This window comes from Corylus avellana, chromosome 4 (genome assembly GCF_965113065.1).
Source record: "Corylus avellana chromosome 4, dhCorAvel1.hap1.2, whole genome shotgun sequence".
NCBI classification, from domain to species: Eukaryota; Viridiplantae; Streptophyta; class Magnoliopsida; order Fagales; family Betulaceae; genus Corylus; species Corylus avellana.
Genome location: NC_142493.1, coordinates 23,772,392 through 23,793,441, shown reverse-complemented (window position 1 = coordinate 23,793,441; position 21,050 = coordinate 23,772,392). Strand labels below are relative to the sequence as shown.

At 36.4% G+C, this 21,050-nt stretch overlaps 2 protein-coding genes and 1 pseudogene across 2 annotated transcripts; 1 reads left to right on the top strand and 2 right to left on the bottom strand.

Annotated features, from left to right (window-relative positions):
* Nucleotides 1–364: 364 nt before the first annotated feature.
* On the bottom strand, nucleotides 365–3,512 carry LOC132180076 (putative calcium-transporting ATPase 13, plasma membrane-type pseudogene; annotated as a pseudogene).
* A 6,571-nt stretch (nucleotides 3,513–10,083) lies between these two features.
* On the top strand, nucleotides 10,084–13,407 carry LOC132177315 (putative calcium-transporting ATPase 13, plasma membrane-type). The gene has a single exon (XM_059589582.2). It carries the CDS (start codon nucleotides 10,261–10,263, stop codon nucleotides 13,294–13,296), a length of 3,036 nt encoding a protein of 1,011 aa, XP_059445565.2. The 5' UTR covers nucleotides 10,084–10,260; the 3' UTR covers nucleotides 13,297–13,407.
* Nucleotides 13,408–15,187: 1,780 nt separating this feature from the next.
* APS1 (ATP sulfurylase 1) lies at nucleotides 15,188–20,377 on the bottom strand. Its single transcript, XM_059589583.2, has 5 exons — nucleotides 19,687–20,377; nucleotides 17,566–17,971; nucleotides 15,896–16,156; nucleotides 15,719–15,805; nucleotides 15,188–15,575 (listed from the first exon to the last, which is right to left on the bottom strand). The coding sequence occupies exons 1-5, from the start codon at nucleotides 20,190–20,192 to the stop codon at nucleotides 15,438–15,440; spliced, it is 1,398 nt and encodes a 465-aa protein (XP_059445566.2). The 5' UTR covers nucleotides 20,193–20,377; the 3' UTR covers nucleotides 15,188–15,437.
* Between the last annotated feature and the right edge of the window lie 673 nt (nucleotides 20,378–21,050).

The window sequence follows — 21,050 nt, the reverse complement described above, 5'->3', positions numbered from 1 at the left end:
GTGTTTGATAAATACTTTTATTGCGAGTAATTTATTTAAATTTTAATAAGAAGTGATTGATCTGATATAAAGGTGAAATAAGATTTGATTTTTTTGTGAGAGAAAAATAAACTTTAGATTGATTGGTAATAGTTTTAAAAAGAGGTTGATTTTTTTTTTTGGAGAAGTAAAAATAACAGGACAGCGAGGAAGGGAAAGGTGATTTACCAAACACACAAATGTATGACAAAAAAAAAAAAAAAAAAAAGTGAAAAGAATTACATTATTGAAAATCTGAAATCAATAATTACATATCTAATAAGCTATACAATGAGAAAACAAAAGAATTATAATAATAATAATAATAATAAGCTACACAATGAATTATGATAAGATACCTAATACTAGAACCAGGAGAGTTAATTAACAAAAAGAAGCACCGAAGAAAAGCCCATGGCAAACCATGGTCACTTCTTTGACATCTTTAGGTAACTAAGAAACGGTTTCTGTGGAACAGGTATCCACTTGACAATCCAACCGATTGGCCAAGATAGTGCTGACATTCCAATGCATGCACCCCATTGCACCCAATTCAACCTTTCTGTATCTGCAAACTTCTTTAAAAACTCTACCATGATCACCTGAAGAACAATGGTTATCACAATGATCCCCAAAAACAATCTATTTCTGTGTATCCCCTTGAAGACGTTCTTCTTCTCGAGCTTCCTTGCATTGAATTCATTGAAGACTTGGCAAAGGACAAAAGTATTAAAGATTAGGGTGTCATTTACCTTCTCAGTCACACCAAAAATTGATTCACCTTTGAATTGCAAGGTCAAGAGGACGATTATTTGATAGGAAGCTTGGGCTAAGAGGTTTCTCCACATAATGTTGGTGATAAGTGGTGCAGTCCGACCCACAGGTGGTTTATCCATGAGCTCCTTGGTGGGTTGCTCAGTTGCAAGAGCCAGAGCACCCAACGTATCCATAATCAAGTTCACCCACAATAACTGCACTGCTGTTAAAGGGACTTCACCAGCTGAAACTGCTGCCACAAAGTTGATCACAAGAGCAGCAACATTTACAGTAAGTTGAAATTGGATGAACTTTTGGATGTTGTTATAGACACATCTTCCCCACTTCAAAACTGTGGCCACAGAAGCAAAATTATCATCCAAAATGACAATGTCTGAGCTTTCCTTGGCCACCTCGGTGCCTTGAATCCCCATTGAAAGTCCTATATCAGCTTCTTTTAGTGCTGGTGCATCATTTGTGCCATCGCCAGTAACAGCAACCACATGGCCTTTTTGTTTCAAGCATTGTACCATTAGAAGTTTGTCAAAGGGAGAGGACCTCGCCATCACACAAATTTTGTCAACTTTCTCCAATCTCTCCTTTGGCGTGTAGTTTCTGAATTCCACACCTTCTACTACTGCTCCATTGACCAAGTCTTGACCAAGCCTGAGTATCCCACATTCGGTGGCTATAGCTTTTGCAGTGAAAACATTGTCTCCTGTGATCATTTTAATGTTCACACCGGCATACTGGCAATCTTCAACAGCTTTCTTCACCCCTGGACGACATGGGTCCTTAAGTCCCACAAGTCCTAATAGGGTCAAACCATCTTCATCTAGCTTTTTATTTTCTTGATCTTCTTCTGAAACTTGCTTATATGCAAATGCAATGCATCGGAGGCTGCTAGCTGCCATACCTTGAATAATTTGCTCAAATTTCATCTGTTCAGCATCATCCAGATCTTTTACAATTCCAGAAGCATCATAGTAACTTGAACACATCTTCAGTATCATCTCTGCAGCACCTTTCCAGTGTACATGGATTGTGTTGTCTACCTTTCTCCTCATAAGGACTCCACTTCGTTTCTTCTGGGAATTGAATGCTTCAACATAAAGAATCGTACAACTTTGCATCAATTGCTCAATTTCCATGTTTAGGTCCAGAACAGCCCAGGAAAGAATTGCTTTTTCAGTGGGACTACCTGAGAACTCAATTTCAGATCCTGAATTAGGCCTGTAAACACTCCCAGTTGTGTTTAAAGCAACTCCTTCTTGGACCAATTCGAGAACATATGGAGCAATTGATGAGTAAGAACTTGTTGCAAAAGTTTCTTCCCCTAGCCAAAACTTTGTCACCTTCATTTGGTTGAGCGTGAGAGTGCCTGTTTTATCAGTACAAATGGTGGTGGCAGAGCCCATGGTCTCACAGGCAGAGAGCTTCCGCACCATTGCCTGATCAACCATCATTCTCTTCATGGAATAAGCAAGTGTCAGCGTGACGGCCAATGGCAAACCTTCTGGAATTGCAACCACAACTATAGTAACTGCAGCAGCTACAATCCCCACCACAGCATTCACTATGTCGTCAACCTTGGTCTTACTGCCAATGAACTCTTTATTTCCATTATCATCTGTTGTATTTCCTGTGAAGTAACGAACCAACAAGACTACAAGAACTAGGAAAGCAACTAGTAAACCAACTTTACCTATTGATGAGGTTAACTTGTTGAGGCGAGCTTGTAAAGGTGTTTGTTCACTGGTGTCACGGCTGATTGAGCTCATCATCTCACCCCAGGTTGTGTTCATGCCAACCGTTGTGACAAGCATCCGAGCATAGCCATCAACCACCTTAGTACCAGAAACCAAAAATGGATGACTGTAATTCACGTCTACGTGGTCACTCTCCCCTGTCATGCTGGATTCATCCACTTGCAATGAGTGCCCATCAAAGAATAGCCCGTCGGCTGGAACTTGATCTCCGATCTTTAAGCAAACGACGTCTCCAACCACAATTTCAAACACGGAAATCTGTTGACGCCTTCCAGCTCTCACAACCTCAACTTGGATATTGTTGCTGACTTTAGATAATTTGTCAAATTGTCTGTTTTGCCTAAAGTTGCTTACGGCGGAAACAGCAATGACAAGAAATATAGCAACAAATATGCTTCCACCATCATACCATCCTTCTTTGATTCCATCCTCTTTAATGCCAAACGCAAGCGAAAGTGTTGCGCAGCCTAAAAGGATGAATATGGTAAGATCCTTGAAGGCCTCCACAATGAAATGGAAGAAGCTCTTTGTAGGCGGCCTTTTATATGTGTTGGAGCCAAAAGCATCGTGTCTGTGAGAAATATCTTCAACATCACCTTCAATACCCAATTCAAGATCGGCTTCAAGACTGGTTGCAACTCCAACAACCCCCCCAATTTTTCGGAGGCTGTCGACATTTTTGTCCTTCACAAGCTGAATGAGAGTATTTTGATCAATTTTGAACCTTGTGTCAGGTTTGAGATCCACAATGGTGAAAGATGGAAGGCGTGAAACCTTAAAAGATTTCTTTTCGGGTGGAGAGACATTGAAAAAGGAGAGTAGAGCTTTAGAACAATAGATGGTTAGAAAAGCAGAGTGCCATCTCTGCTTGGGTTCGCTAAGGGTGTTTGGTGCATGAAGTAAATACTCAATTCGCTCCAAGTTTGATAGGAAAATGCTACCCATTGGTCTGGAGAGCACAAGATGTGCAGGGAGATCACTATAAAGATGGCTCAGGGAAAAAAAAAAATAGTTCACTGTAAAGATGATATGTAGGAAAGCAAGGAACTGACAATGCAGTAATTAAAAATGAGTGAGAATAAATGGAGATATTTATATATATAAAAAAATAAGCAATGTAAGAGTAGATGGAGATATTAATTTTTAGCAGCAAGATATGAAGGATATTGGAGCTAGGCTGGAGCGAAGTAGGGATATATGGAGATATATTTGGAGGGGCAAAAGGATAAAATAGTCAGAGATTTGGGATACATGAAGTGTAGGGAGTCGATCATTTTATAGGCCGTTTAGTTTACCTGCACGATTTGGTTTCGGCCTCCTGGATATGAACATTGAATAGTCAAAGACGAGTTGCGGCTTCAATGAGTTCACTCGGTGAAATTACGTCTCAATCTTTTTAAACTTTAAAGGAAGGAACAGGTGAAGTTCCGTTTAACTTACCTGTACCTTAAGTAACGATGCCACGTCCGTATGTTCTGGCATCTGCGTGGCTACGTACGTATTTTCTGCGTGGCTGCTTACGTATTTTCTGCGTGTCTACGCAGGAAAGGTCTTTTTTTTAAATGAAAAATAAAAAAATAAAAAATAATTAACCTACTTAAACTTTTATCGTCTTTGTAATCACTTTCTAAAGTTTAAAAACTCTTAATTTTGTATATTTAACTTTTAAAAAATTTGCAATGTCACCTGCTAAGGTTTTCTGTTAAATCCTAACAGATGCCTTGAAAATTTTCAAAATACTATTAATTTCTTCCTTTTTAAAAAATTACTTAAAGTAATTTTGTAATTTTATAAATGTTACAAGAGTATAAGAGTCATTTCTCCCTTGCTATATGATTTAACCTCAAACCCTAAAAGAATGGGTAATATTGTAAACTTCTTAAAAGTTTTTGATACACTAAATTGAGGATTTGTGAACTTTAAAAAAATAATTATAAAACCGATGAAAGTTAATGGATGACTTAAATAAAATTTTTTTTTTTTAATTTTTTAATAGATGAGCGCAAATTTTTTTTTTTTTTTTTTTTAAGTAATAAATATCTTGATATGACAAAATCTTAACAATTTGGTTTGAAAAAAATAGCCAGGATTTCAAAAACTCTATATGGTATATACAACGAAAAAGAAAAAAAGCTCTATATGGTAAAATATCATGAAAAGTCTAGAAGATTTTTATTCAAACTGTTTTTTAGTTATATGGTCACTTTTTTATGATATTACGACTAAAGTATCACTTATTCCACAACCTAAATTAATACAAAATTATAAATAGACAGAAATTTCCTTCAAACCAGTCTAGTGAAAGAGAAGTGCTAAAGAGCCAAATAAATGAATTCAGAAAAAATTCCAAACTGGCGTAGCAAGGGTTTTTAAATTAAAAAAAAAAATGCAATTCTCTCTCTTCTCTGCAACTCATGGTCTGTCACGTCAGTTTGAAAATTTTTATGGGTTCATTTGTTTGGCTTTCTAGTACTTCTCCTGTAAGAAATGTCATTCAGCCCATTTAAAATAGTATCAAGTGTTTATAAACATTTAAAACGTACATTAAATTCTTAAGGTCATTAATAGTTTTACTAATGTATACTAACGTTTTAAATATTTATAGACACGGATTGAGATCCCCGCAATAGTGGAAAAATTGCCCACCACTTTTTTTTTGAAATCCTGACTATCCATTTTCATCCAACAGTCACCATTCCGCCATGTGTCCCACTTAATATAAAATAATAAAATATTATTACTTTTTAAAAAATAAATATAAAATTAAATAATAAAAAATAAAAATAATTATTAAAAAATATGGGATGGCCGAACCATCCCAGTTCAACCTTGGGGGTGGCCAAAATTTTTTAATAATTATTTTTATTTTTTATTATTTATTTTTTAAAAAGTAATAATATTTTATTATTTTATATTAAATGGAACACGTGGCGGAATGGTGACTATTAGATGAAAATAGATGGTCAAGATTTCAAAAAAAATTGGTAGGCAATTTTTCCACTATTGCGGGGATCTCAATCCTATAGACACTTGACACGATTTTAAATGGGTTAGAGGATATTTCCTGCCGACGCTCCCCCAAACCTAGTTGAGCCATAGTTAACACTAATCAAGCTTATGTAGAGATTCACATTGTGGGATTTGAACCTATACCTTAGTGAATACCCAACCACTTCAAAGTTTCTTTGAAACCACTTAATTATAATGACTAATGGTAAGTTTCAGGAAGCTGATCAAGATGATATATTTCTTTGCCAAGCTCAGAATACTTATTTATGAGTGGAAAAATATTGCCAGAGTCAATAAGTGAGGTCCTGCAAATTGGATGAACATTAGTTGTTCAACTTCCCAACACCAAAGAGCATTTAACTTCCTCATCCGTCAACTTTAAAGAAGGCAACAAATTCCAGACTTCCAGTCATCTCCATGAAAATCTCAATGGGCAAGAAAGAATTACGTAATTGCATTGCCCAAATTTTACGTCAAATTCTTTTTTTTATAAGTTTGTAGAAATTTGGCAGGTACAAAACTCCTCCGATCAACTTGAACGAAGCCCATATCAACCCTATTAAACTCTCAAACTCTCCTTTTCAAACCAACAACCAACAAAGCATAAAATAAAATAAATATAAGGATTGAGTGACCAAGTAAAGCTCTTTTAAAATAACGTAGAAGCAAATACAAATCATTCTATTCAAACATTATCTGAAGTCAGAGACGATGTTCATTGAAGATAACGGCAGGCAGCTGCTTATATCAGGTGTAATATAAATATTCAAATGCATTGTATATCAATATCAGTGTTTAGTTTATCTTTTAGATTTTCAAATGTTCATTATTCAACCAACACGTTGTAATTATTTATATATATATATAGGAGGACTAAATACAAACAGCTGGTATTCATTCGAAATCCAGCCTTCAAATCCTCCGTTTAGTTTCAATTCTAAATTGCAAGTAAAAGAAGATGAGAACAAGTGGATCCACTGGAAGCGCGCGGCAACACGTCTGAAGGAAAGGGAAGGGTGAATTTCCTTCAACGTGGGAATTGGGTAGCCATTTTCTTCTCATTATTCACTTTACCGGCTTTCACGCGTTTTATCGACTAATTTGTTGCTCAACCACTTCGCTGTCAGTGGTCAACCCGCGGTTGCGTAGCTGTTTTATATATTCTTTTATAAATAAAAGAAAGGAACCGATAAACAGTACTATAAATAATTTTAGAGCAATATTTCACACCGATTTATTTAGTCTATTTCACACCGGTCGATGATTTGTCAACTACTTACAAAAACAAAACAAAAAATAAAAAATCACTTAAAACACGATCCATCAGTTGGTGTGAAATGAATGTGAAAAGTAACATTAATCTTAATTTAAGGAAAAACTTTATTTTTTCACTTATTTTTCAATACTTTTATAATCGTTTCCTTAAATTTTAAAAACTTTCAGCGTCGGCGTCAAATATTCAAATTTAAGAAGATTGCAATGTCATTCTTATCATTAGGATTTGGAGTTAAATTAGACGTTAAAGGGGTGAAATATCCCCTTATTTCCCTGTAAGTTTTTTAAAAATACAAAAATTACCCTAATTAAAATTAGTTTTTTTTAAAAAAAATAATAAAAAACTTGACCTACAAGCCAAGCTTTGCCGTGGAGCATATCAATTTCCTTTTTTTATAACAAAAAAGGGCATTTTGGAAATTTTCACATCCTCCGTAAAATTCTAATGGTATGAATGACATTGCAAACTTTTTAAACTTAGATAATCAACTTTGAGAATTTTTAAAGTTTAAAGAAGTAATTATAAAAACATTGAAAAATCAAGGGACAAGTGAAATTTCCCCTTTTAAAATCATGTTAAAAGGAGTCTGAAATTCTTATTAATGTTCTTATTTTTTGTTAGGTGGAACTAAGACGATATTTTACACATGATAACATTATTATTGGTCTTGCATAGTTTTTTTGTATACGTGGAAAAATTCCGTTACGTTTTCATCAAATGGTTGATGAATGGAAGTATCAAGTTGACTAACTTGTAAAGTACATATATTGGCAATAGGCGTCGATTTCATAGGAAATGCAGCAATTGAATAATTTTAAAAGTCTATCTTATATTCCTTCAAGAATGATGTGGCTATTAAAGTTACAATTTGATCAAAATTCAATAATGATCAAGCACAAATCCAATGGTAAATTTAATGATCACATCATTCTTGGAAGAACTCAAAAGGAACTTGTAGCATTACTCGTTGCAAGGTCCTCCCTAAAATAAATGAAAACAATTCTGATAACGTTTGTCTCTTCAAACATAAGTTTGGAAATTATTCTATCCACAAAAATTGTGATTTTAAACCAAATCGCAAAAAATAAATTGTTTGGCATTACGCTTTTTTAAAAATTGTGATTTAAAAAAGCAGAAAATTTGCATTTTCAAATCACACGTAAGAAGGTACTTTTTTTAAACAGACAATTTTAAGGGCCCGTTTGGAATTGCGGTTTCAATAAGTGTGATTTTAAAAATAGCGTTTTCGAAATCGCTACTTTTTAAAATCACAAATGTGTTTGGTAAAACATGTTAAAAAGTAATTTTTTATTAAATATTTGTTATGTGAATTCATGATTTTGGTTTAAATTCGCACTTTTTCAAATAAGCACTCCTTATCTTGCTTATTGAAATCACTTTTTTTTTTTCCTATTTTAAATTAAATGCTTTATAAATCGCAATGCCAAAAGATTTACGTTTTGCGATATCTTTTAAAAACGTAGATTATTCTTGCGAAATTGCAATCACAAACGCAACCTAAAGGCCAAACTGCGATTTTGCCAGATGCTTGAACTGTGCTTTTAAAAATCACGTTTTCAAATCGCACATTTTAAAATCATTATTTTGAATCGCACTTTTTAAAATCGCAAACCCAAACGGACAATTAGTTTAGGGGTTTAATAGGATTATTTTGTAATTCATTGTAATTTTTTTATTGAATTCTATTTTGTTAAGTTTTGTCACAGAATTTTCAAAGACGGAATTTATTAGTTTTTATGTTGTTGGCAAATTCAGTGTAAAACTTTAAGTCTGAATTTTTAGAGTTGAAGGCGATCCTAAGAAGAGGTTCAAAAACTTGGTTCAACGTGAGAATAGAATAACTCGCTTGTAACATCGATCGTACATGTAAGGAAGAATGTCTCGATCATAAGCATATTCGAAGGACGTCCAAACAATAGCATGGATATTTCACAATAATTCCAGTTCCAAAAAGGTTGGATTGCATGGGTGATTACATTTACATCTAGTTCAAACGAGATTGAATTAGAAGACTCACATAATGCTCCGATTATAATAGCTATCACAGTCATCGCACAGCGTTCGATCATGATGGTCATCAAGTCAGATCGGAGACCGGCATGGTCATCAAGCCAACTTTCATCCAAAGGTTTACACACTTGCAATGAAAATTAGAATTTGAAGTAATATATGGGGCATGCAATTACATTATTATTTCTTGCACAATGTGATTTTCATGGAGACTGGAAGTCTGGAATTTGTTGCCTTCTTGTAAGTTGACGGAAACGCTCTTGGTGTTTGGAAGTTGAACTTCTAATGTTCATCCGATTTGCCGGAACCTCATGTATTGACTCTGGCAATATTTTTCCCCAGAGACTTGCATAGCAGGAATAATTCTTCACAAAGCTCCTTCATCGCCTTTTGAAAATACCTCTAAAGTTCCAAAAAATTTCAATTAATTAAACTTTCAGTTTCTTTCAATTACTTTCTTCTATTAAATCTTGTCAAAATTTTTAAAATACCATTATTTTTTATTATAAAAATAAAATAAAAAATTGCAAAGATTCATGCATTTATTTATTTTTATTTAAAAAAAACATCTTTGTAATAAATTTTTATTTTTTTATAATAAAAAATATGAATATTTTAGAAATTTTGACAATATTTAATGGAAAATCATAATGGAATCAGAAAACTGAAAGAAATTGATACTTTAATACCCTTTATTGAGAGTTTTTAAACTTTAGGACGTAGTGTCAAAACAAGTAAAAGTTCATTAGAGTTTTGTAAAATTTCTCCTTCAATTTTTTTATTTTCTTATCACTTTGGCGGACAATCGGTGAGAAAGTTGCTTCTCTTTTTTAAAAAAAAAAAAAAAAAAAATTAAAAATTGAAAGTTCCTTTCCAGATCTTGTCTCTTTATTTAAATTAATTAATTTATTTATTTTTTTGGTGGTGGGTATGTATTCAATATTGTTACTTTGTTAGTCTTTCTTAACGCGTGCTTGTCCGATCGACATCCAAATTATTAAATTAAGAAAGATGGACCGAGTGGATTCCGTATGCGTGGCCCAACGGAAAGCCTGATATTTGAGTGGACTGTGAGCCCATGGGATAGCATTGTCCCAAGCAAAAGGTTAACGTATCGACGCAGAAGCCACAAGGAAATTCCAAAGCAACGGCATGAAACTAAAGTTCCATGTATAAAATGCACAACACACAATACAAGTTCATTGTATCCAAAGTCCTCGACTATTTTGTCCATTTGGCTCCAAATATATCTCCATATATCCATTACTTTGCCCCAGCCTTTTATTTTCCAATATCCTACCAATCATCTTTACAGTCAACTTTTTTCTTCCCCTGAACCATCTTTAAAGTGATCTGCTTCAATTCTTTTACTCCCCTTCCCATCTTGTGCTTTCCAAACCAATGGGCAGCATTGTCCTAGCAAACTTGGAGTGCATTGAGTATTTACTTCATGCACCAAACACCCTTAGCCAACCCAAGAAGAGATGGCACTCTGCTTTTCTCACCATCTATTGTTCTAAAACTCTACTCTCCTTTTTCAATGTCTCTCCACCCGAAAAGAAATCTTTTAAGGTTTCACGCCTTCCATCTTTCACCATTGTCGATCTCAAACCTGACACAAGGTTCAAAATTGATCAAAATACTCTCATTCAACTTGTGAAGGAGAAAAATGTTGACAGCTTAAAAAAAATTGGGGGGGTTGTTGGAGTAGCATCCAGCCTTGAAGCCAATGTTGAATTTGGTATTCAAGGTGATTTGGAAGATATTGCTCGCCGACACGAGGCTTTTGGCTCCAACACATACAAAAAACCACCTACAAATAGCTTTTTCCATTTCATAGTGGAGGCCTTCAAGGATCTTACCATTTTCATCCTTTTAGGCTGTGCAACACTTTCTCTTGTGTTTGGTATTAAAGAGCAAGGAATCAAAGAAGGTTGGTATGATGGTGGAAGCATATTTGTTGCTATATTTCTTGTCATTGCTGTTTCTGCCATAAGCAACTTTAGGCAAAACCGACAATTTGACAAGTTATCCAAAGTCAGCAACAATATCCAAGTTGATGTTGTGAGAGCTGGAAGGCGTCAACAGATTTCGGTGTTTGAAATTGTGGTTGGAGACATCGTTTGCTTAAAGATTGGAGATCAAGTTCCAGCCGACGGGCTATTCTTTGATGGGCACTCCTTGCAAGTGGATGAATCCAGCATGACAGGGGAGAGTGACCATGTAGAAGTGAATTCCAGTCATCCATTTTTGGTTTCTGGTACTAAGGTGGTCGATGGCTATGCTCGGATGCTTGTCACAACGGTTGGCATGAACACAACCTGGGGCGAGATGATGAGCTCAATCAGCCGTGACACTAGCGAACAAACACCTTTACAAGCTCGCCTCAACAAGTTAACCTCATCAATAGGTAAAGTTGGTTTGCTAGTCGCTTTCCTAGTACTCGTAGTCTTGTTGGTTCGCTACTTCACAGGAAATACAACAGATGATAATGGAAATAAAGAGTTCATTGGCAGCAAGACCAAGGTTGACAACATAGTGAACGCTGTGGTGGGAATTGTAGCTGCTGCTGTTACTATAGTTGTGGTTGCAATTCCAGAAGGTTTACCATTGGCCGTCACGCTGACACTTGCTTATTCCATGAAGAAAATGATGGCTGATCAAGCAATGGTGCGGAAGCTCTCTGCCTGTGAGACCATGGGCTCTGCCACCACCATTTGTACTGATAAAACAGGCACTCTCACCCTCAATCAAATGAAGGTGACAAAGTTTTGGCTAGGGAAAGAAACTTTTGCAGCAGGTTCTTACTCATCAATTGCTCCATATGTTCTCGAATTGGTCCAAGAAGGAGTTGCTTTAAACACAACTGGTAGTGTTTACAAGCCTAATTCAGGATCTGAAATTGAGTTCTCAGGTAGTCCAACTGAAAAAGCAATTCTTTCATGGGCTGTTCAGGACCTAAACATGGAAATGGAGCAATTGATGCAAAGTAGTATGATTCTTTATGTTGAAGCATTCAATTCCCAGAAGAAACGAAGTGGAGTCCTTATAAGGAGAAAGGTAGACAACACAATCCATGTACACTGGAAAGGTGCAGCAGAGATGATATTGAAGATGTGCTCAAGTTACAATGATGCTTCTGGAATTGTAAAAGATCTTGATGATGCTGAAAAGATCAAATTTGAGCAAATTATTCAAGGTATGGCAGCTAGCAGCCTCCGATGCATTGCATTTGCACATAAGCAGGTTTCAGAAGAAGATCAAGAAAATAAAAGGCTAGAAGAAGATGGTTTGACCCTATTAGGACTTGTGGGACTTAAGGACCCATGTCGTCCAGGGGTGAAGAAAGCTGTGGAAGATTGCCAATATGCCGGTGTGAACATTAAAATGATCACAGGAGACAATGTTTTCACTGCAAAAGCTATAGCCACCGAATGTGGGATACTCAGGCCTGGTGACGACATGGTCAGTGGAGCAGTAGTGGAAGGCGTGGAATTCAGAAACTACACGCCAGAAGAGAGATTGGAGAAAGTTGAGAAAATTTGTGTGATGGCAAGGTCTTCTCCCTTTGACAAACTTCTTATGGTAGAGTGCTTGAAACAAAAAGGCCATGTGGTTGCAGTTACTGGCGATGGCACAAATGATGCACCGGCACTAAAAGAAGCTGATATAGGACTTTCAATGGGGATTCAAGGCACCGAGGTGGCCAAGGAAAGCTCAGACATTGTCATTTTGGATGATAATTTTGCTTCTGTGGCCACAGTTCTGAAGTGGGGAAGATGTGTCTATAACAATATCCAGAAGTTCATCCAATTTCAACTTACCGTAAATGTTGCTGCTCTTGTGATCAACTTTGTGGCAGCAGTTTCAGCTGGTGAAGTCCCTTTAACAGCAGTGCAATTATTGTGGGTGAACTTGATTATGGATACGTTGGGTGCTCTAGCTCTTGCGACTGAGCAACCCACCAAGGAGCTCATGGATAAACCACCTGTGGGTCGGACTGCACCACTTATCACCAACATTATGTGGAGAAACCTGTTAGCTCAAGCTTCATATCAAATAATCGTCCTCTTGACCTTGCAGTTCAAAGGTGAATCAATATTTGGTGTGACTGAGAAGGTAAATGACACCTTAATCTTTAATACTTTTGTTCTTTGCCAAGTCTTCAACGAATTCAATGCAAGGAAGCTCGAGAAGAAGAACGTCTTCAAAGGGATACACAGAAATAGATTGTTTTTGGGGATCATTATGATAACCATTGTTCTTCAGGTGGTCATGGTAGAGTTTTTAAAGAAGTTTGCAGATACAGAAAGGTTGAATTGGGTTCAATGGGGTGCATGCATTGGAATGGCAGCACTATCTTGGCCAATCAGTTGGATTGTCAAGTGGATACCTGTTCCACAGAGACCATTTCTTAGCTACTTAAAGATGTATTAGAAATGATCATGGGTCTGCCATGAGCTTTTCTTCAATGCTTCTTATTGTTAACTCGCTCAGTTCTAGTATCTAGGATGTTATTACAATTCTTTAATACTTTCATTGTGTAGCTTATCATTATTATAATTTTTTAGTTCTTTCATTGTATAGCTTATCAGATATGTAAGTATTGATGTCAGATTTTCAATAATACAATTCTTTTCACTTGTTTTTTTAATCATACATCGAGGATAGTTTCAATAATATCTTTTGTGAATGTCTGCCTGAATGCAACTTGAAGTTAGAATCTTGAACAACTCTTATCACCTTTTACTAACAGAAAGCCAAGGGAAACTATCAAACAAAACTTATATTTGGGAAGACTAACAACTATATATGTGCAAAGAAACTAATCTAAGCCATTAGTTTGAAGTATACATGTAAAGACTTATCACCAAAGCCTTATGGCACAATATGCAGTCTTAGTGTGGCATTCAGTTCTTCCTTTTTCTTTTCATTTGTCAGTTACACACATTACTTTAGAAATTGAACTTAGTATCTCACATTCTAATCTGTTATTTAAAGAGGAAAGTGTAATTTGAGTCCAAACATATTAGCATGAGCTTCAATTTATGCAATATATTCAAAAATAAATAAATAACTGCCAATCAAATGAGAGAAAAGAAAAATTCAAAGACGAATGAAAATTATAACTTAAAGCCTATGCTGATAATACAGAAATGTTTAATACGCTATTTTGTCAAACACATAACGTGCAATTCTGCAGCTTAACTAAGGTTGTTTTTCATGGACCATGTTCATGCGGGATCAACCTCTAGAGTCTAGATAAACAAAGCAGCTAATTAACCATTATTGTGCTTACCCAAAGAGCCACAGAGAATGAAACGCTCCCAACTCCAGCAACAATGTACCCCTGAATCCACCTGTTCATGGACGGAACGACGGTGGCCGTGGGGGCCTCCCCCATCACCCAAAGATTTTCAACGAAATGTAAAGTATTGGTCTGTTTCTTTTCTTTCCTTTCTTTATTTATTTATTTATTTTTGCAACACTTCATTTTAATTCCAATAATCTATATAAGTAAAACAAAAGCTAGCATTTATTGCATCGGTTATATAAAAGCAGCTGACATTTTATAGGCCATTGAATTTAAAATGAAGGGCCACAATTAATTTTTTTTTTTTATAAATAAAAAAGCCACGATTAATAATTAGATAATCTCTATTTTCTCCCCCAATCGAAGGAGAACTCAATCCGATTCTCTTTAACAATCCCCCTTCACCAAAAAGATGTTTGATGTGTACTTTATTTGCAAAGTCAGGGATAATATCACTTTAATGCTTGAGACTTGAGGAAGGTATTACCAATTGCAAGAGTTTCTGAAAGCTCCAACTGTTGTTGGACAAAACCTAGGTTATTTGTTTGTTTTGTCCTAAAACTGGGGCTTGTCACTGTCGGGAATAGGTATTTCAAGTTTGTAAAAGAGATTACTTGTCGTTGAGAAAAAAGTACTAAAGAACGAAAACTTATAAAACTTCATTCAATTCCAGAACAATTCTTAGGCAACATTTCATTTCGGCCAACAAATTGCAGCCAATCCCGATCGTTAACAACCCACCCAACAAAGAAATTGCCTGTTCTAACCAGATTTGTTTGGATCAACCACAAACTAAACAAAGCAATCTAGAGAAGTCCAATTTATATTGAGAAATAGCAGAGAAGATGGAAAAAAGAATTTCCGGTTCTATTTACTTGTGTGATTGCTCCTCGCCAACACTTAAAAGAGCTTTTTGAAAATTTCCGGTTCTGTAAGCTGACTGATTTTGTGTGTCCTCTTCTGTAAAGGCAGACGATGATGTTGATTCCTCTTAAGACAAAGTTCTTCCGACAATGTTTCAAAGCACAATCAATATATAATACAATGCGCCCCCATGCACAAATGCAGCAGTGCAACATGCAAAGAACGGGCGCTGTAATTACAGATGGAGGCAAATTTCGTCTCTGTATCAGTGCCTCACATGGGTTTTATTAAAGATCTGAACAGAGTTTCGAAGGTTGTCAGTAGCACACATGGAGAGTAAATAGGATTTTACTGTTTCTCCCAATTAGAAAGCCATACATTTTGATACAACAAAATCCATCTAAGCTGGAACAGCTTCAGGGACTTTGCCATTGCTCGCCGGAACCACACTGTCATAGTAATCAACCAGCACTTCCCAACCACCACGGCACATGAATCCATCAGGAGGGTTCTCTTTGTTCTTTGCAAGCATCCGCATCTGCAAATTGTATTGCCAGCTTTTAAGAGATGTGATGGATATACAAAATACTTCCTTTCATTCACACACTCTTCACTTCAATGACCATGAACATTGAACAGAGTATGTAGGCAGCATTTATAGAAAGTAGAAAGGAAATTTACCTTGGTACCCGATATGAAGAGGAAATCCTGAGGTCTTGAGGGATCAAAAAATGCCATTTTACCCTGAGTTCTGTCATATGCAGCAACCTGCAATGGAACTCAACTAATTGTAACCAAAGGATTCCCAAGTGCAATATAAATGGGTATTTATGGCAGGCAGCCCAATGATTTACATACCTTGAAAGGGAGAATGTTTAGCCGTTCCAATCCAGGCGCCATGCTCAATACTTGCTTTCCATGGTCAGCATCATACAGATCTCTGTTCTCAACAGGATGGCTCATGCCAGCTGGATCCCGACCAACAATGTAAAAGTTAGCCCCTGCATTAATCCTAGCCTTTGCATGCCACTGAACCTCAGTTGGGCCAGCATAGTGCATGGGTGACGGGAATATAGAAACCACGGTCGTCTCGGGATCAAGGACACCAGCCTCAAGCACCTGAGAAATGTTCCATAATATCAGACTAAATCAGTGCTGTCAGAGGCTAGGAAATAGTATATGAATCAATTGGGAATGGTAAAAGTGCTGCCCGCGATTTCACAAGCCAAATGCGTGTTTTTAAGCAAAATTGAGGAAAGTGCCCCGTTTGAGAGCGCACATGCATTTGAAAAAAATGGCATTTTGAAAACGTGAAAATATCCACATTTTTAAGCAGCAGAAAGGGAATACATTTTTAAACAACACTCTTACATATTTTACCAATCACTTGACTGCGTTTTTAAAAATCACATTTTCATTAACTGTGTTTTGTGATTGCGATTTTTCCCACCGCTGAACCAAACGGACACAAATTCTCAATAAACTACCCCCATAAGAAAAGCAACGATGTCTTCCTCGCTATCAATAATTTTTGGTGCCAAGTATGTTTAGGGTGAAGTTCTTTAATACATAAGTTTCATCCATTGTATGAAAACTTTCGGAAACAAACACAATTCTAGTCCTTGCATGTCCACTTCTAACTTCTAACGTAGATTCACTGGAAAAACAGCAATTCTAAGAGCATTCACAATGATTTATGTATAATTTTATGTAAAATGGCTAACTAAAACTCACTTTTGTTAACTTAGATAACCATTTTACAAAACATCCTTCCATCCGCTTATGTAAAATCCTTATCTATTTTATTAAAATAATCATTTTTAGCATTATTTATTCATTTTTATTAAAAACTCATCTCTACCAAAAATACCAAACAAAACCCCATCTGCCAAAGCAAAACACCAATCGTCACAGCCCATTCTCAAACCAAATCAACCCCTTTTCTCATTTTTCGAATGCTTTTCAATTGCTCAAACTCAAAATCAAGCCATCAATGAAAACCCCTTTGTGCGAACTGTCATCAAGCCCATGATTAGGCCATATGTGGAGTGAGAAATAAATTATTAAAGAAAGAGATAAAGAAACAGAGGAGAAGAGAAGATGAAGGGGAAGAATATGAGCAAACTATTTGCAAACCTATGATCCGGCCATATGTGGCGTGAGGAAGAAAATTCTAAAGAGAGATGAAGAAACAGAGGAGAGGAAGAAGATGAAGGTGAGGAAAAAGTCGTAAAAGGAAGAAAACCCTCGTGTGACGTGAAAAGATAAACAAGAAAATATTAAAGATGGGTTTGTATTAAACAAAGAGTAAATAAAGATGGATATGTGCACAGTATCCACCACATGTGGCGGGTACTCCGCACAAATGGACCCAAAAATCTATTTTGCATTTTTGGATGGCTAATCCGTTGGAGGGACTTTTTAAGGAATTGATTACCTAGTTTAGCTAAATAGAAGGGATGCATAATCCATTGCGAGTGCTCTAAGTAGTTGCATGCTCATGGAAGTTAAAGTTATGAGTACAATACCTTCTCATGCTGCTTCATTCGCCAACTAAGTGGAACATCATCTGCTTTTGTATAGCCTCCCAATGGATGAAGCAAGAGGATAGGGTTCTTGTAGCCCATCTCAAGAAGTCGACGACGAGTATCAGTCATCAGCAAAGCATGGCCATTGTGCACTGGATTTCGAAGCTGGAATGCAAACACTGCATCTGCATTCCGCTTTGTGAACTCCTCACGGAGCTCTGCAGGAGACAATCGGAAACGATCAAGGCCATCATAGTACTTGATTGGTTCTATAACCTCTAAGTCACCTCCGATCAGCCAGTTCCCAGCATGGGTTATAGCTTCATCAACGTAAGGTAGGCCAGGGGCAGTAGTTCCCCAAGTTCTGGCAATTCGTTCTTCTTTAGGGTGCTTGTAGATCTCAATACTGATAAAACCCAACAAGTAAATCAAGTAAGTATTAGAAATGGCAACTCATTGACTAGAATAAACTGACACTGTAATCTATCAATTTATATATGTTTTGTTGGATAAGGAAGTAACTTTATGTAATTGCTTGTGTCAGTATCTCGGGCCACATAGTCATATCTACTCAATATTCCAAAATAAGTAGTGACAATTGGGAACAGGATCGTCTCCAGTTCAATTGAACTGGAGAATATCCAGTTAATTATACTTAAACGATATTTTTGTCTTTTCACTTTTTAAGAGGACAAAAATACTCTTCCATTATAACTAACTAGATTTTCTATTGAACTGGAAATGATCCTAATCCTGACAATTAAGGCTCCCTATACCTGCTTAACAAGATTCTCAAATAGCTAAACATATCAAATCACTCATCTTGGGGAAGAAACCTTAGGAGCAATTACTAAGTAACCAAACTGAGAAAACTTTCTAATTTGATTATATTTCTTGAAGTGGTTCTTGCTTGATATGTATAAACGTTCAGTTGACAGGTGTTGGAACAAAGACGCTTTCCTGCCTAGATGCATCGTTGAAATTTTCTAGTTTGACTATATTTCTCATAGTAATTCACTATTGAACTTTCTAATTTGACTATAGTACTCATTGTAATTCACTTTCTTTCTTCATATGTAGTCACGTGGGACCTTCGAAAGGGAATAGAAGCCAACAGAGATAGGATCAAATCCAATTTTCATAATATTTCCTCGTATAAGTTTTGGACTACGTCGTATGCGTTTGCAGAGGAAATAAGTTTTGGACTACGTCGTATGCGTTTGTGACGTGCAATTAATCTGAGTAAAGTAATCCTACGTCATCCAAAAAAAAAAAATTTGGACTACAGGACACTAAAGAAAATAACTATTAATATAATTTTCCAGTCTGAAATTGATTAATAATGAAATGATCTGATCAACTTAATTAATGATGAAATGAGATATCAACACAAGATACTGTCTTTCAGTACACCAATATATTCATCCAAAATAAGGTGGGGAGGGTGATTGGAAGAACAATCAACATTATCATAACACCACCAAAAAATGACAGCAATTTTGAACGAGTAATGCTAAAAATCACACTTTTATTTCACCACTATCTCTGACGTGGAAGGGTCATTCAACTCTTCTTTAAAGCAAAAAAACCAAAAGTGTCAGAAGAGTGGAATGGTAGTAGAATAAAAGTGTACTCTATAGCATAACTCATTTTGGACCAGACACAAAAGCATAGATAGAGATGATAATCATGATACAAGTCTATAATTATTCTCTCTCTTACTTCTTGCTTTTATTTCCTTATTTTCTTCAAATAAATAATCAAAGCTTTATCAGGAAAAAAAATGAAAGTCAATAGATTTTAAGCTTCAACAATGAGTGGGGTCACATCTTATACCCAAAAGAAATCAAAAATTAAACGAACAACTATACTTCAAGAAAGAGCACACCTCCATAAATGACTAGAACCAAAATCATTGTTCTCTAACTCAAAATTAACATCCAAAGGATACTAACAAAATTCACAGCGAATCATACGATCAAGAAAAAACCAACACAATCAATCAAAATATCAACAACCCATTTCGACACAATTGACAAGCCCCCATATTTCATCTTAAAACATACTAACGAAAACGAAACTGAAATAAAAGAAATAAAAAAGAGGAAACATTGTCTTTACTCTTTGAGAATAGCGACCGGGTTGTCGTCCGAGTCAAACAGAGCAACCTTTGTGGACCTGCCGATCCGGTGCTTCTGCGAGTCGTCGATGGCCAAAACGATCGGCACCGACATGTTCACGGCCGACCCGTCCTCGAGCCGGAGCGCGTTAAAATGAAGCGTTTGGAGGAACTCATTCTCTCTCATGAATCCACGGAGCGGGCTTGCCCAGCCTTCGCTCAAAACGTGGACCCATTGGAGATCAATCCGAGAGAGCCCGACTCTAGGCAGAGACAAGGCCTCCCTCTTCTTCACATCTCTCAGAGGCTCGTCAACGAGAAGCTCCACGAGCTTCCCGCCGTCCGGTTCGATCAAACCGGACGAAACTCGGAGCCTCCGGTGGGCTTTTCTGCCGGAGGAAAGAGATATGGAGACTTTCAGGGCAGGGGCGAAATGGGTATTCGGTATTTTGTGGTGGGAGAGAGGAGGATACGGGGTTTTGGTGAAGAGAGCAGCCATGGAAGCCATTGGAGGTGGAGACCAACAACTGGCTCTGTTTCAAGCACTGCAAGTTTTTGTTTATTTGGAGATTACAATAAAATTAAGAATAATGGAGTTTTAGTGGAATTGGGTGGGGAAGGGTAATTTGGTGCTTTTATGAAATTTTAAAAAATTGGACTATGTTGGAGTAATGAGATGGAGTTTTTTGGAGTTTAGAACTTTTGGAAGTGGATTTTATAGGAAGTGGAGAGAGAAAATGTGGTTCCATCATCTGAGGGGAGATGCACCTAGACACCTTTTTTCTTTTGATACCAATTTTTATTTTTTTTAATATTTTTGCTTTTCTATTTCTTTACAATTACAATAATATATTAGGAAAGCTATTTGGGCACCCATATAATTGTTCATTGACAGATTTTGAATTTTGAATGCCAGAATTATCCTTCAATGAGAGAGGGAATTAGGGCAATGGTATACCTAATTTGACCAAGCACAAACATCTTTTGAGAAATTGATGCATGCATTGCCATCTTTTTAAAGATAATTTTGAATGCTTATTAATTACACTCTTTGTGTGTTTTTATTATTATGTTCTATTATGTTGATCGAGTTCTAGATCTAATTTGTAGTTGTTAAGAGGCAACTATTTTCCCGGCAACTTAAAAAATTGGGTTTCCATATGCAATATATCATTTACCCGGTAATTGCAGAGACACTTGTGAGCCTGCGGCACAGAAGACTGTGAGACTTGGCAAAGATTTAAGCCTTGTTAATGTCAATTTAAAGGGAGACGCTTTAAAAAATTGTGTGTGGAGATACGAAAGGAAGACCATTTTGATGTAGGTATGAACATTTGATTGATGATGCGAAGAATATATTGCATAG